Here is a 17,617-nt window from a genome sequence, read left to right on the forward strand (position 1 = left end):
AATTCTCTCCTCAGACCTCATCCATTCAAATATCATCGCTGTCATGCTTAGGACTTCTAGATGTGAATTATAGGAGCCATAATTCAGCTCCTAGCATCTGTCATGGGCTAAGCTGGTAAACCCATCATCTTAATCTCGGCACCAGCTCCCTCCAGGCCCATTGCCCTGCCTTTACAGAGGAGGAAAGGGAGGCTTAAAGAGGCTCAGGTCCTGCTGGAAGCCACACAGCTGGAGACTGGCCCAGTGGGGTGTGATCCTGGGGCCACTGGCTGTGTCCCCAGTAAACATCTGCCCACTCTCCTGCTACCCATGGGAGATGCTCTCCTGCCTGGCTCTCCAGGAAGCACCCAGAGTGGGCAGGCAATGTGGAGGTCACCAGGCCCTGGCTCCCAGCAAAAGCCTAGCTTCTGACCCTCCTTCCTGGCCTAGCAAGGCCCTCCATGAGCTGACCTGGAAGCTTGTGAGTGGCGTTTGAGCAGAAAACAGTGTATCTGGGGGAGATTTAGCCCAGAAGAAAAAAATCGACACATCTACAGTCGCTGGAGCTGTCAACCAAGTGGCGTGCTTCACACAGAAAGGGCTTCAAAAAGCAAAGGCCATCAATGTTTAATGCCTGCACTCTCCAGGGTGGCCAACTCAGGCACATCCCTGCCCCCCTGCAGAGGGGAATGCAGGAAGAAGTTGCAAAGTGCCTGGCTTCCTTCATGGCTCTACAGTGGTATCCTGGAGGACACTAAATGTACCCCTGAGCTCTACCCTATTCTAAGACACCCCCCTCAAAAGTTAGTGTGGGAGAGCAAAGGGTACCCCAATGTCTGGAAATTAAAAATGTGTATGTACACATCACAAGCCCACAATTGCTAACATTAAGCAGGTTTTTTTTCTAGATACTTTGTCTTTCTCTGAGCTGAGCAGGAACAGCAGGTGTCTGTCAGCAAAGCGTTCGGCCGTGGGTCAGCCACACTCGATGTCCGGTGGAGAATACAGAGGTGAGGACAGGGAGGAGAAGCAGCAGAGACGGAGAGGTTTGTAGAGGAGTTCTTGGGAGATTATGCCCGGGGACTAGGCTCTCATGGAAAAGTGACAGTTCTGATGGAATCACACTAACACAAGCTCCTGCATGCAGGTGGCAGGTCTCAATTTACCTCCCATAGCTTATTCTGATCATCTCTGCTCAGTGCTTATCTCGGCTACAGATTCCCCCATCTGCTCCAGGACTCTTTAATTAAAAAGTTTCTCCTAGTTCCAGTCATTGGCTCAGAGTTCAGGGTATGAAATTATGACACTTGGCTCCCCCATTTCCCTGTGGTATGAACAAATGATACCTTGTGTCAGAGTCTGAGTGTCCTTATCTATAAAGTGGGAGTGACAGTTGTGCTCACCCCGTGGGTTAGTGCGAAGATTCACTTGACAGCCTGCTTTTGCTGTCGGGAGTGAATTAAGGGGAGAAGGATTTCCTTGGCTCACAGTTGAGAGAGCTCAGTCCACCATGGTGAGGACGGCATGTCGGCCGGGGCTTAGTGGAGGCAACAAGAGCCTTTGTGGCATGACATCTTAGTTTATCAGAAGCCAGAGGACTCTCCGAAAGCAGGCTGAACCTCCATAGCTTCTCACCATAGCTCTCTAGAGCCCTCCTCTAGTGACCTCCGCCAGCCGCACCTCCCACACTCGTACCAACCCATCAGAAGGCAGGTCTCCAGCAGACGGTCACCAAGACAACAAGCACTCCCTGAGGAGAAGCTACAGTATCTATTCTCATGGGGTCAGCACTGAGTGATTTTTAGCATCTGAACGCTCCTTACACCTGGCGAGAGCCTTCCCATCATAAACCTGAGGCGGGGATTTTGGAGGTGCAACGCCCTGCCCAGCTCTAGTTGGGTTCTAGTTCCAGTCAACCTTGTGGATTTACCCAAAAAGGGCCACCTGCTGAGCTGAGACAGTGACAGATGGCAGAACCTCGGGAGCTGGGCTAGGAAACACAAGGCCATCGGACAGGGGTCCCGAACCTTCCCAAGTCCCCCACTCTATCTGCATCTTGTTTGCTTCTTATGGGTCACCTATGAATCAACCTCTTTCTACCCCTGTTGAAAATGAAATGGTCCCGAGACATAACCCAATTGATAGCCTGCTTGCCGGGCATGCACAAGGCCCTGGTTCGAGCCCCAGCACCTCATGAACTGGGCATGGTGGCACATCAAAGTAATCTACTTGGGAGGTAGAGGCAGAGAGGATGAGAATTTGGAGGATTCCTTGGCTACATAGCAAGTGTGGGGCCAGCCTGGGCTACATGAGAGGCTACATGAGAGGTGAGGGGGGAACAGAATGGAAACTCTTTATTGCCTGTCTCTGAACACAGTGCAAAACAACAGCTCCAGTCCAGTCCAGTTCCTGGCCTCATGACCCTCGAGGCTGCTCTGGGTGCTGCAGAGAGCTCTTCACAACCATCTGAAAAGCACAAGGGCTCGTGAACCTCAGGGGCAGAGCTGCTCTTCTGGGCCCAGTCGCAGATAGACGACAATAGTAAAACACGTGACCTGTCAAGCTAGGCTCAGGCCTGGGAACCAGATAGAATGTTCCTGGGACCCAGGGGATGAGGTAGGATTTGTCACTAAAGAGCTTGCTTGGGAGGTGGGCTCCGTGGAAGTTCCTTCTGCTCTCCTGCAGACAGTCTCCTGAGGTCCTCACAAACACTGGTGTTCGTAGCTGCCTTGGCAGGGTGAGACGGGAAAGTTGTGCCGTCAAGAACTCTTGGGGTTCCCCTTTTGGTTCTGAACACCCTCACAGCTAATGAGCCTGTTGACCACTGCTCACACCACACATACACACACACACACACACACACACATCTTAAGTCTACTCTGTAGATCTCTCAGGCCACTATCAAGAGCTTGGCGTTCTCGAACATCGGATACCCACCACTATCCGTATCCACTCTCTCTCTCCCCCTCCTCCGGGACAGGATGGGGGGTATTTCTAGCCCCCAGATGGGAAAAAAGCCCTGAAACCTGAGTGGAAGGAATCCTCAGTGCCACGCCTAGTGACAAGCATTAATAGAAGTCTTCCTCAGGCCCATGACACGCCTGAGCAGCTGCTCTGACTGCCCAGTGTCTCTCAGCCCCAAGGCCAGCCCACTCTGGCTCAGCCAGACACACTAAACTTAGCTTCCACTCCCAGCTCCGTAGCCACTGCCACCATCTAGCTAGCTGCCTGGGAGACACTGCTGCTGCCCCCTGCCCAGAGCACCCACACCTCAACCACCGCCATGTCACAGACCAAAACAGCGAAGGTTCGTGTGACCCTCTTCTTCATCCTGGTGGGCGGGGTGCTCGCCATGGTGGCCGTGGTGACTGACCACTGGGCCGTGCTGAGTCCACACCTGGAGCACCACAATGAGACGTGCGAGGCAGCCCACTTTGGCCTCTGGAGGATCTGCACCGCTCGGGTTGCCGTGCACAACAGAGACAAGAGTTGTGAGCATGTCACACCATCAGGGGGTAAGGGTTCCATTTTTCTCTACTTCTTTCCGTTTCTTGTCCTTCCAAGACTCCAAGATAAGTTACCTGTGGGAGCAGAGTTGTTGGCAGGCTTTTCTGCAAAGGATCAAGATGGAAACAGGCTGAGGTACTGTGTATGGCCAGAGCTAAGGTAGAAAACTAGGGCATTTGTCTCCAGCTCCATCTTGTAAGGCCTATGTTCTTCATCCAGTGCAGGTTGCTGGACCAGTAAGTTAAGAGACTCCAGAAACTTCTGGTCTACCAGACCAGGGACTTCTGGCCCCAACAGCAGACACTCAGAAATATTCAGTGTTGTCTTAGGTCCGTTCTCTCCCTACACAGACAGGCTAGTAACCTGAAGATCTCAGGCTAGAGGAAACTACGGGACAGACCAGCTCCTTCCTTAGCCTCTATGACAGCAGTTCTCAGCCTGTGGGTCACAACCTCTTGGGGCTCTCATATCAGTTACCCTGCCTATCAGATATTTACATGATTCATAACAGCAGTGAGATTACAGTTATGAAGTAACAGCAAAATAAGTCTATAGTTGGGGGTCACCATAACGCAAGGAACTGTATTAAAGGGCCTTGACATTAGGGAGGCTGAGGCCATTGCTCTAGGCAAACGTATAGGCAAGATTCTTCCTACCTAGTTTGTCAGGCTGTGTAAGAAGAAAATCCCAAGTTCCTGGTTCTTAAGTACTGAGAATGTCAAGTTGGTGAAGGCAGAGCATGGACCAAGCATGGACTCCTTGGGGGTTGGGGTGGGTCAAAGCTGCCACATGGCTATAAAGCAGAAGGTAGTGTATAAATGCTTTGTTAAGCCCGTGGTCCTACTATGTTTTCTTCCCTAGTTTACATCACTCAGATTCTCCACGTCTCCTTCTATAGTGGCTGAAAGGTGTTCTTCCAATCCCTACCCATACCTTGCAGGCAGGTCCTTGCCTAAGAGCTTGGGTGTTAGTGTGATACATCATCTCTATTCTGCCAGTATAGAGCCCCTGGGATTCAGAGCAAGCGAAGTATGCATGGTAGAAAAGAACATGCCAGAGAGAAAAGAGGCCCAGGCGTGAGCCACAGCTATCCATTGCCCTCTTAAAGGACCTTTTCTTGTTTTGAGACAGGGTCTCCAACTAGCTATGCATCTAGACAGTTTATGCAATGCTGGAGGGTGGAACTCAGGCCTCAGTGGGTCACAGCATGTGTGGCCTCCATCCTGACATAGAGAACGATGCCTTCTGTCCCCCTGCCTAACGCTTGTGGGTCAAGCACTCAGTCCTGATTCTTAAAGACCCAGCAGTCTGCATGTGGAGTGCAGAGCAGGCCCTCCCATCCGTCTCCTTCCTCCTCTTTCTTAGTTCTTGCTTCAGGACACCCAGGCGTCACTCATCACTGCTGGGGATCCAGAGATTTGTAAGCAGTCTTGGAAACACAGAGTCTCAGCATGGAGGGCATTGAGTGGTGTGAGCATGTGCTTGAAGGATATCATATAACCTGATGCCCACAGCCCTTGGCCACTCTACACACTCGTAAACAGATGCATCATCCAGCCAACTCCCTGGGCAGGGCAGAACAGGGCGAGGCAGCTTCTCTGGGATCGTGCGTGAGAAGGGACATTACAGTTCTGTCCACCTGTCCTTTGAGCCATGTGCCTTTTAAAGTCAGAGCAGATGAGGCATGTCTACACAGAGAGAGACAGGCTGGCGAGAACACCGATCTCAGGGGACCAACAGGCAAGGCTTGCCCTTGAGCCTAAGCAGAGTCTGTTTGTCTGCCTTCTTGCCCTCACCAGCTGTGAATCACACTGCCCACACTTGTGACACTCACCCTCTCCTTCCCCAGTTGTCTTCCAAAGCCAACGGGCATCAATTTCCTTCCATATCTACCTTTTCTGTGTTCCCTGGGACCTGTCTTTTCTGTAAGAGGGCTCATACAGTGTGCTATTATTTACTAACAATTGTAGTCACAGCATGTCCGCATAGGGCTCTGTGCTATGAGGGCTTTGTGTATATTAACTTTGGGTAATACCAAAAAAAAAAAAAAAGATGAGGGAGAAATTACCCACCCCCCGCGCCACCCCCTCCACCACCCCTCCTCCCACTGAATCTTCTCCCTCATCGACATCGATGAGAATTCAGGGAGAAAGAAACAGATTCTTTATTTTCAGAATTCTGGAAATTAATCAAAATCTTAGAACAACCTGGCAAGTGCTTATTCAAGAAAAGCAGGCAAGTTGGGAGAAAGTCAAATTTAAGGTGCTTTAATTTCCTCCGTGAAAACTACTATTATCTTAGTAAAACAAGACAAAGCCAAGAGCAGTCTGGCAGACACTAGAGGAAACAGAACAGGTTGCAAAGTCCCTCTCCAAAACACTGCCATTAGGCAGATTTTTTTTTCATCTTGCAAAAGTCCTCAACTACAAAGCTGTGACTGGGAGATCAATAGGTTCCATACATGTTAGAACACCTCTGTCAACTGATGGCCAAGTTACTAGAGCAGAGGTTTCATGCTCAAGAATATAGACATCTCGAAATTAGCTCCAACACAGCAACAGAAACAAGCATCAAGAAGGAGAAGCAGACTTCCCGAGCTGCCATGTTGTGTGTATGTTTAACAAATACAAGCCATTAAGAAGGGCATGGCAGTATCCATCTTTGATCCCAGCACTGGTGAGGTAGAGGCAGGTGGATATTTGTGTCTTTGAGGCCAGCCTGGACTACATAGGGAATTTCAGGACAGTCAAGGCTACATGGTGAGACCCTCCCTTGAAAGCAAGCAAACAAAAACAAAACAGAAAACAAGCCATGTGAAGACCTAAGATGAATTGGGTGGTGCATGAAGAGAAGAGCCAGAAACTAGAGTGAACTTGAACGAGCCTTTAGGATGTCTAGATGCGGACAGAGACTTTTTTACATTTGTTTATCTGGGTGTTCATTTGTTTCTGGAGGAATGTCAGCGGATGACGTGAGTCAGTTATCTCCTTCCACCGTGTGGGTTCTGGAAGCCCACACTCAAGTCAGGTGGCCAGCACTTGATCTACTGAGCCACCTCACTAGCCCTAGCTAAACGGACACTTTAAATCAGCCAGAAACCGTATCTCGAGAATAAACAAGGGGGCAGCTGCCTCATAAAATAGATACCAATCAAGAGAAAGAAAATAATCTTAAAGCATCAAATAGAATTGTAAAAAGCAATAATTAAAGTGGAAAGTTCAGCAGAGGGATTCAGTTCAGAACTGAGCAGACAAATGGAAAGTCTATGACCTTTAAAAAATGTCCACTAAGGTTCCGCAGGGAAAGGGGCAATGTCTCAGACATGTGTGAGACACCATCATATATATCATGGGAGTCTCCAGAAGAAGAGAAAGAGGAGAGGGATAATAGCTAAACGCATCTCAGACTGGATGAAAAGCATGAACCTACAAATGAATTCTGGGTAGTGTAAATTTAAATAAATCCATACCTCCATACATCACATCCAAATTGGTTAAAGACGCAGAAAATGCTCAAAGCAGAAAGCATGCACAATTCTGGTGACTTATTTGTCAACTTGGTGCAATTTAGAATTGCCAGAATGTTTCAGTGAGGAGCTATCTATGTTGGTCTCTGGTGTGCTTATGAAAGATACATTACTTTGTGGCTCTCAGCTCTTGGCTTTGGATGTGACCTGCTGTTTCAAATTCCTGCTCCTTCAACTTTCCTGCTATGAACCTGCAATTATTACAGCAACAGGAAATGAAACTAAGATTAGCAACTGTCCTGGGTTGCTTCTCTGTTGCTAGGATAAAACACTGGCTAGAAACAACTTGGGGAGGAAAGGGTTTCTTTCAGCTTACTGGTCACAGTCCACTAAGGAGGGAAGCCAGGGCAGGAACTCAAGACAGCAACACAGAAGCAAGAACTGAACGGAGGCCACAGAGGAGTAGAACACTGCTTGCTAGCTTGCTTTGCATAGCTTACCCAGCTTGCTTCCTTATACAACATAGGACTACATGCCCAGGGGTGGTACCACCCCACAGTGGATGGGCCCTGCAATATCCACCACTAATCAAGAAGACGTTCCTGAGGCCAGAGAGATGGTTCAGTGGTTAAGAGCACATACTGCTCTAGCAGAGGACCCAAGTTTGGTTGCCAGCATTCAGCTGGTGGCTCACAACTGTCTGTAGCTATGCTGTCAGAGGATCTGATGCCCTCTCCTGACCTCTTCTGGCATTGAATGTGCATGCTGTGCATATATGCACTCATGTACATATACATTATGAAATGCATATTTTAAATGAAGCTGCCCCCACATACATATGAATAGGCCATTCTGATGGAGGCAATTTCTCAATCGAAATTCCCTTTCCAGGTGACCCTAATTTGTGTCAAGTTGACAAAAACCAACCAGCACAGTCACTTATCACAGACATGAGATTCTTGATAAGATAATCCATGGAAGCCTGGCGGTAACAGGAGTCCACACATATGCAGCTGCTTACCACATATCAGTATTTGGGTCAGTGATGGACCACATGTAATAAAAGAATCGCCTCATGGTATTATGCCACCTAGTGATGTCATAGTTATCCCAGTTTGTGTATGCACGCGACATAATGTTTACACAATGACAAAATTGCCTAACGGGGCATTGCTCAGAACTATCCACACTGCTAAGCAATACACAACCATACCAACTCATCCAATCTCACAGAAAGCTGCAGGAGACATATATATAATACATCATCATCCCAGGTCACAGATGAAGGCGGTGACGTTATCCCACGTCACAGACGATGGACGCGATGCTAAGAAAATGTGAATAATTTAACTGAGGTTAGGTAGTTAGAGAACAGGAATCTGATCCTAAGCATTTGTTTGTCTGCTGACTTGCTTCCCATGGCTTCCTCAGCTTGCTTTCTCGTACTACCCAGGACCACATGCCCAGGGGTGGTACCACCCTCAGTAGTCTGGGCCCTGCAACGTCCACCATTGATCAAGAACTTTTCCCTGAGGCTGGAGAGATGACTCAGTTACTGCATCATACAGACCACCAAAGAACACTGAAGGCAAGCATGGCCTTGCCCTGGGCTAACTACCTAACAAAGAGAGGCTCAATACACATGTCTTAACTCCTGAGGCTCCTTGTTCTCCAGAGCTTCCCGTAACTTCTGATGCATTATGTCCCTAAAGTGTGGTAACTCAAGGGGCCACAAGGAGCCCCACATAGGACATGACATAGACTGAGGCAGCCAGACCAAGAGCTCATACAAGGTGGTTTCACTAGAACCCGCTCCACCATTCTCGCTGGATGGAAAGCAGCTGCCTCGTGTAAATCTTCCACTGTCCACCAAGAGCCATAGAAGGACCTCTCTGTCCAAGATCAACACCTAAGCTCAGTTCCAAGGTCCCCTGAGTGGGAGGAGGGGCTTCCCCAGTTTATAGGGGAGACTGTATGTCAGCCAGTAAACCCCAGGAGAAGCATTCTGGCTGCCCTTGTTTCTTTCAGGTTCTGCCTCTCTAGGGCAACCCCAGCATCCCATTTCTCTACACCCACATCTCTCCTCAGTGCAAGGATTGTGGGTGTAAGAACATGATGTCACTGAGCCTGGGAATCTCTAGGGCTCCCTCTTCTACCCACATGAACTCATGCTGAGGCACCCTTTCCGACCCACGTGATCTCATGTTGAAGGCTGGAGCTTTAACTACAATCCCCCCCCCCAGAAGAACAACACTATGAGGCTCTGCCGAAGGCCTTGGAATACCCCCAGCTTAGGAATCTTAGGAATTCTTCAGCAGTGGTTAAGAGAGCACACGGCATCTTTATAAGCTTACCAAAAGCATATATGAGCATCCTATGTGAGACTTTCTCCCCAGCTCTAACCCAATAGTTCCTGAAGGGTTATACATATCAAGTTGTGTTCCATATATTAACTCTGCACTACCGGGTACCTGCTACCCTGGGGAACTTCTCAGTAGTAACTCAGAGATATCCTGTCACCTCAGCTTCACCTTGGAATTCCATATGCCTGCTACTCTGGTTCTCTGAGAATGCCACCCAGGATTCTGCACAGCTGGTGACTGAGCCATACTGTGGGGTTAGTCAGCCATTCCCCCTGCCCCAGTCTCTAGGAAAGTCTGAACTGGGCTCACTGTTTTTGTTTTGTTTCCTTTTGAGACAGGGGTTCACTATGTAATCCTGGCTGGCCTGGAACTCACAGAGATCTGCCTGCCTCTGCCTCCCATGTGCCAGGATAAAAGTGCGCACCGCCACATGTGGCTGTGTATAAGGAGTAGCTCCGTTCACATTCCTACATCACTGCATCTTGTAGAAAGAACCTTGGAATCATTATAAGCCAGTTTCAGTGACAAAAGAGATGGCTGACAGTAACCTCGAAGACTCTAATTACAGTCCTTGATCTGTTTGGCACGGGGACCTCTGCTTACTTGCTCTAAAGCACTGTTGGCGTCAGTACCGTGGAGGAACAGAGGGCACCAGAGCAGACTGAGAGCCCCCAAATCTATGCAAGGGTGTTATACCTAGTATTGGAGACAAGAAATGGCATCAGAGAGGCACAAGCAGGAGGGTTCAACATCTGCAAGCATGCACAAGATCACCTCAAGCCTCACCTCTCCAACTTTACCTGTGACAAAGTGGCCCACTCAGGGCCTGCTTCAGATGAGGGGTGTGTGTGGGGGGGGGGTGTGTAGGTGTATAGGTGTGTAGGTGTGTGTAGGTATGCTCACACATATGTGCAGATTTACATGAAAGACAAACATCTACCTGAAGTGCCTCAGTTATTCCTCACCTCAGTGTTTGAGGCAGGGTCTCCCACAGAGCCTGGAGCCCACTGATTTGGTTAGGCTGGCTGACCACATCCCCAGGGACCTGCTTGTCTCTGTTGTGCCAGCCTGAGATCACAAGTGCAGGCCACCACTATCCCACCTCCCGGAGGTTCTGAGAATTTGCGGGTCCTCAGACTTGCATGGGAAGTTCTTCATTGACTGAGCCATCTGCTTTAGACTTTCCTTGATGCTCAGTTGCCCCAAATACTACCATCCTTCAAAAGGATAAATATGGAGAAAACTAAGTCACATGAAATATGCCCACCAGGTGAGACCCTCTGCCCTCTGCTAAAGATGCTAGCTTAGTTGGTCTGATGTGACTGCTCGATCTTTGGGACCAATGGGAATTGTGAAAGGGCTCGTGGTCTCTGTCAGGCAGACACGGACTGGGAGGGGATATAGTTCTCACAGGTTGAAAGCCAAGAATATGGGGGCCTTCTTCCTGTGACAAACCCAAGAGAGAAAGCAGGTCAGCCTGCCTATCCTCTGGACCAGAGCTGAGCATACTGGAGAGAAACTGAGGCCTCCAGCATTCCTAACACACCTTATCATCACCCACAGTTGAAGCTGTTTACTAAAGAAAGAGACATTATATGTGCTACCCAAGGGAAAGTGCCCCCCAGGGCCACCTGCCTGATCCCCATAGGAATACAACCTACTCCATTGCACCCAGGCGCAGACATCTCTGCCCTGATATCCAGAATGCGTCTGTATACTGTTGTCAGCCCTGAGTGAAGCCTGGCATTTATCTGGCGGTGGCTGTGTCCCCAACATGCTACACAGGTGTCACCTCTGCAGCCCACAAGGGTCAACTATCTGGGGTCACCAGAGTCTCAAGGCTACCTGAACCCCACAGCCCTCCCTCTGAAAGCTCTTAACTCATAGGGAGTGAGTAGCTGGGCGAGCGGCTGACCGTGAAATACACTTGAGTCCAGTCAATTCTTCTTGGAGGGTTTTTCAATGGCAACTGAAATTGGCCCTTAAAGAACGAGACAGAAATGTTCCTTTGTCCGGAGGGAGACCCCGGGGAGACGTGTCACAGAGCGTGAGCCGTTCTGAGGCATTGATTCAAGAGGATCTACAGCAATGGGTTCTCATAAATATAAGAGGGTTACATTGTGCTTTAAAATAGCCGTGGACGCTGAAAGAAAGGAGCAGTGTTAAGTCTGACATCACAACCGCTCGCCAGACACCCCAGGTAACTTGGCTCAAAGGAAAAGCTATTTAAATATAGACGCTTGGGAAAAGGCAGCTGGCTGCCGGGAACAGTCACTGCTGCTAGGCCAGATCCCATCTCCAGGCAACTGCGTCCTCCACCCTAGGAGAAGCGGCAATTGAACTTTGGAGGCGTGGGAAGGAACAGGATTAAGGAGCAGTGACATGATACGGTCAGATAGAAGGAACCTTCATCCTGTTCAAACACATAATGGTGGCAGCCCCGGGCACATATCTAAAAGAAACAGGGCACCACCAGTCCTTTTGGAATGAACATTCAGCTGACACTCAATGCCATTGAAACTAAGTCTTTTATACTAAGTGAAACAGAAACACAGGAAAGACACCAAGGCAGAACCTCACATAAATAAAAAGCAACCTAATTTAGTTTTCTTAGGAAGCAGAAAATAGGGTGCAAGGTATAGTTCACTTGGGAGAGCGTGTACAGAGCCTGAGGCTCCATCCCCAGACCATCTAAGTCAGAAGCAATGGCAAGAACTTATAGTCCCAGTACTTGGGTGGTAGAGGTAGGTGAATCAGAATTCCAAGATTATCATTGGCTATGGTTGGATATACAGTGAATTCAAGGCCATCCTGGGCTACGTGGGACCCTGTCTCCAAAATACAAACAAACAAACAAATAAACAAAAAACAAAAACAAAAAACAAACAGGGAGAACGAGAGAGAGAGAATTAAAAATAACCCATTCTTCTAGTTCTTAATTCAGTAATTCATGGATAAAGAATATTGAATGTCTTCCACAAGGATTACAACTATACTTTGGTGTCATATCTAGTTGTAAAAGAGACTAAGGGCAGGGCAGGGCAGGGGTAGCGCACGCCTTTAATCCTAGCACCCAGGAGGCAGAGGCAGGTGGTTCTCTGAGTTTGAGGCCAGTCTGGTCTTCAGACTGACTTTCAGAACATCCAGGGCTACACAGAGAAACCCTGTCTCAAAAAAGGAGAGAGAGAGAGAGGCACTAAAGAAAGGAAAAGCTGGAAGTGGAATTAGGTATAAGGTCATCAAGGTTATATTTCCTCTCGGCCCCTCTCCTGCTGCCCCGTAACACCCAGGTCTCAAGTCTAACTATCCACAGGTCATCTATAGTTGCCATGACAATGCTCAGTGGCCAAGAAGCTTGCTGGGGAAGATTTTGTCTGAGGCCCATGTGATTCAGGTGCCGAGGGGCTGAAGCAGCAGCAAACAGAAGAGCCCTTTGTGGGGCAAAGTTGGGTTGCCAACCTGGATAAGCATCAATCTTCTAGAAACTGTTTCTCTCTCTCTCTCTCTCTCTCTCTCTCTCTCTCTCTCTCTCTCTCTCTCTCTCTCTCTCTCTCTCGTGTGTGTGTGTGTGTGTGTGTGTGTGTGTGTGTGTATGTACACGTGTGATGTTCATATGGACCTGTGTAGATATGCATATGGAGACCAGAAGCTCACATCCGGTATCTTCCTCCATTGCTCTCTGCTTTGTTTTCTGAGACTGGGTCTCTCACTGACCTGGAGCCTGGCAACTGGCCAGTCTGCTGGTCCATGAGTTCTAGGACTCTACCTCCCTGCCAGTGCCAGGACTACAGACACCCGTCACTGACCCCAGCTTTTTACACAGTTGCAGGGAACCCCCATGCTCTGTAGCAAACACTTCAACAGCAGAGCCATCTCCCTAGGCCCTGGAAATCTTTTGAAAAATGCTGTTCCCTGGGTCCCACTGTGAATGGACCTGGGTTCCAGGTCTGGTTTGATCAAGGTCTTTCCTCATCACTGTTAATATTTCGTACTGGATAACTCTGCTGTGGCTTGTGGCTTGTGAGCTGAGGGCTTTTGGTACAATCCTTGGCCTCTAGACATTGCCTGGGAGATGGATGCATGTGCAGAGATCACTGGTTAATTGCTAAGCATGCATGCCCCCTACTTTGGGAACAACATGAGCCCGGGTCTCAGTTACCCTAACTGCCTAATGGGCTCAGGGTTTGCACACCGTCTGCCCTGAGATTCCATCACCCTTTACTCCCTGAGGCCATCTCAGCCTCTTTTTCGAGGCTTTCCTTATCTGCTGAAATGCTGTGCTAAAAGTCAGGGAACTGTTTGGCCCAGATTCAGAATGTGGGCGGAAACAGGTAGCCAGAGCCAGAGGGCCCCTCTGTGCCCTGTGGCGAAACACCTGCCCTTTCTACCGGCTCACAGACTGTCTGTTCCTTTACAGAAAAGAACTGCTCCTACTTCAGGCACTTCAACCCAGGAGAGAGCTCGGAAATCTTTGAATTCACCACTCAGAAGGGTGAGGCCCTTGGAAGCAGGGGCGGTGGGAAGCAATTTCTGTCACAGGCTGCTGAGCCGCTGGGAGTCACTTGGCAGAAACCTGCTGACTCCTGCTCAGGATGAGAAGTAGCTGAAGGCTGTGCCCTGTCACATCCCTACACACAAGGGGCGGTTCCCGGCCCAGGTTGCAGAACACATTTGTTGGTGTTAGGGACGGTGGGTGAAGAAGACCTGCCAGAAGGCTGCAAGTTGCAGCTGGAACGTATTCCAGCAGAGTCCAGGGCAGGGAGCTTTGAAGGGTTCCAGGACCTACAGTGCTGGAGCAGGATTCTGGGGTGGATGAATGGATGGGTGAGAGCCTCTGTGGGGACGTGGGAGTCCTGGCCACACTTAACTAATAGCTCCCTGAGTTGAGGAAACATGATAATCCCATCCTTCATCCATAGAACTCTGAGACCTCATTAGCAGGTACAGCCTGGCCTCTGGGGGAATGAGCCGCCCCACAGCGTGTAAGAGCTGACTCAGACACACTCATGCATGTGCTACAGACCCTCACGTCCGCACATGCACACAAGGACGGGTCCTCATGCACAAAGCAGGAAACACACATACTTGTATGCACGCATACACATGCCAACAGAACCTCACACATGGGGCACACATACACACTAAGAGTCTTAATGCAGGGAACACTCATGCATGCATGCATACACCAGCAGACCCTCACACATGGAGAATGTATACACACTGAAAGCCTAATAAAGGGAACACTTATACACACATACACACACACACACACCACGCATACACACACAGAGATCTTCATATATGAGGTACATACAAGTGTGCCCACATATACTGACAGATTCTCTCTCTCTCTCTCTCTCTCTCTCTCTCTCTCTCTCTCTCTCTCTCTCTCTCTCTCTCTCTTTCACACACACACACACACTCATACAAATTCTCACATGCAGACACAGAGGCACATACTCTGATGGATTCTTAGGCAGCCCACACACATCCACACCCACACACTGTCAATCTTCCAGAGTCCCCTTGTCAATCTGAGACAGACCACCTACAGCTCAGTACCTCCTCTGCCTGTCACTCAGGAGGCCTTTGGCTCTAAGAACATCTCCAGCCACGTGGTGTCCCACCTCCTCCTGAGGCCCTTTTTTCAGAGAACCCTACACTTTAATGCCTAGGGAAGATACGGATGAGTTCATCGATAGCACCTGGCCCCACTCTGCCCTAGAATGTAGACTTTGAGCGAGTAAGCCTCGCTCGCTCAGGTGTAAAATGGGAATCCTGGATGCCCAGAACCTCGAACCTCCTCACTGAGAACGCTGACAGTAGGAAGTGCCTGGAGAGGCTCTCGCTCTGAGGCTCCCTCTCTTTTGCAGAGTACAGCATCTCAGCAGCAGCCATTGCCATCTTCAGCCTCGGCTTCATCATTGTGGGTTCCATCTGCGCATTTCTGTCCTTCGGGAATAAGCGTGATTACCTGCTGAGGCCAGCATCCATGTTTTATGCCTTCGCAGGTAGCGTGGGGTCCGGCAGTGTCTGAGTGGGAAGAGGACTCAGGTTCCACACAGGAACAAATTCAGTCAGAACCCCGGTGACCCCAGGAAGGCTGGGAGGGAGAAAGCTTGCTTTGTTCATTTTTCCCCCAGTGACACTTCCCTTGGGAAGGACACTGACCAACCCTTCCCAGTGATTAACAAGAGAAGGAAGGAGATGTGGCGGGTCTCTGACTAACCTCCTGCAGGAGGTGGGAACTGCACATTGGGAAGTGGTAGGCGTGGATCACTTTTGTAGATTCCTGCTTAGAACAGTCTAGAGGCAGTTCCCTCTCAGGGCCAGATCAGAGGCAGGGAACAGAGGTTGGGGGAGGACTGAGGTGGCAGCAGGAGCACCAGCAGTCACTGGATCTCTTGGCTTTGTCCCCAGGGCTTTGCCTCATCGTCTCTGTGGAGGTCATGAGGCAGTCGGTGAAGCGTATGATTGACAGCGAGGACACGGTCTGGATAGAGTACTACTATTCGTGGTCTTTCGCCTGTGCATGTGCCGCGTTCATCTTGCTCTTCCTCGGTGGGCTGTTCCTCCTGCTCTTCTCCCTGCCTCGGATGCCCCAGAACCCCTGGGAATCCTGCATGGACGCTGAGCCAGAGCACTAGATCAAACCAGAGTCTTTCGAGATGAGGAAGGAGTTTCACCTCTGCCCTGACCTCTTGTCTATCATGTGTCTCTCCCTCTGAGCTCCTCTACAAACAGTGCACATGGACACAAACGCAGACCTGCCCAGGGTCAGAGGAAGCAGGCCAGCAGGCCGGCAGGTATATGAAAGGGCCCTCCTCTGGGCTTGCCCACCATGCCTGATCTGGTCTGGTCATCTTTAGAAAGCTTCCAGGAACAGCCTGTTCTCATTCTGCGGTTCTGAGCATCACGGGTGTCCTAAGTCAGCTCCTCCCCCACTCTTCTCCGCCATGATACGAACCCCTCCTCTGTGATCTGAACATCCCTCCTTGGCTTCCAGGATTCCCAAGAAACATTTTTGACTGGATAGGATCTGTGGTTTGAAATAAAAGATCTAGGAAAAGTTTTCTTTCTTTTCCATATGCCTTGCACAGCAATTGCTGTATTCCTGGCCATAAACTGCCCAGCACCCTAAACCCTGGAGAAAGAAAGGAAGGTGTGTCCTCTGGGGTAGTGGTTTTCAACCTGTGCATTGTGACCCCTTTCACAGGGTTTGCATATCAGAGAGTTACATTATAATTCATAACAGTAGCAAAATTACAGTTATGAAGTAGCAATGAAAGTAGTGTTATGACTGGGGGGGGGGGTCACCACAATGTGAGGAACTGTATTAAAGGGTCACAGCATTAGGAAGGTTGAGAACCCAGTGGTTCTGGGTATTGAAGACTTTTAGAGAAGAGGCAGGGTTAGCTTAGAGGTTCTGAATTCCAACTTGAATGTCTGAGCCCTGGAATTGTTTGGAATGAAACTAGAAACCTTGTGGCTTGGGCAAGGGTGTTAAAAATAGGAGGGGTTATTTCTAGAGTCACCCAGCCCCTCTCAGCTCTGAAGCCCCATGGTCTCCGCCCAGATTCTGGTGCCAGATTCTTGTTGAGTAGAAGAGGTGGAGGGGAGAGGAGGAGAGGGAAGAGGGGGAGGGAGAGGGAGAGGGAGAAGAAGGGGAGGAGGAAGGGAGAGGGGGAGGAGGAGGGGAATAAGGAGGGGGAGGAAGAGAAAGAGGAGGAGGAGGAGAAGGAGAAAGAGAAGGAGAAGAAGGAGAAGGAGAAGGAGAAGGAGAAGGAGAAGGAGAAGGAGAAGGAGAAGGAGAAGGAGAAGGAGAAGGAGAAGGAGAAGAAGAAGAAGAAGAAGAAGAAGAAGAAGAAGAAGAAGAAGAAGAAGAAGAAGAAGAAAGAAGAAGAAGAAGTTGTTCACAGACACTTAGCACTAAACACAGCTGTCTCCTCAGACTCTTACTGTACTGAACTTAACCTCCAGAAACAGAAGTCAGACTTAACTGTCAGACAGTGAGGACCCTTTGTGGTCCTTGCAGAGAATACTGGATTCCCATGGAGCTCATTCTAGCACATTTGGGCAGGGAAACATCCCCACCTGTGGAAATGACCTGGCCCACCTCTTCTTATGCAGCCTGCAATATAGAGTAGTTTTTATCGCTTGAGAGACATCAGAAGAACCTGTCGTGAATATGAAGAATATCTCATGATGTGAAAATTATATGCGATTCAAACTCCGGTGACTATAAATGAAGTTCTATCGGCACACAGCCACACCTGTTCCAAGGGGTGTTCAATGTGGCTGC

At 49.4% G+C, this 17,617-nt stretch overlaps 1 protein-coding gene across 1 annotated transcript; it reads left to right on the plus strand.

Moving 5' to 3' along the window:
• Nucleotides 1-3,262: 3,262 nt before the first annotated feature.
• On the plus strand, nt 3,263-15,962 carry Cacng1 (calcium voltage-gated channel auxiliary subunit gamma 1). The gene is made up of 4 exons (XM_021178448.2): nt 3,263-3,494; nt 13,733-13,807; nt 15,189-15,326; nt 15,736-15,962. Exons 1-4 carry the CDS (start codon nt 3,263-3,265, stop codon nt 15,960-15,962), a joined length of 672 nt encoding a protein of 223 aa, XP_021034107.1.
• The last annotated feature ends 1,655 nt before the right edge of the window (nt 15,963-17,617 follow it).

Source organism: Mus caroli, unplaced genomic scaffold, assembly GCF_978045245.1.
Source record: "Mus caroli unplaced genomic scaffold, Mus_caroli_1 scaffold_13, whole genome shotgun sequence".
Lineage (NCBI taxonomy): Eukaryota > Metazoa > Chordata > Mammalia > Rodentia > Muridae > Mus > Mus caroli.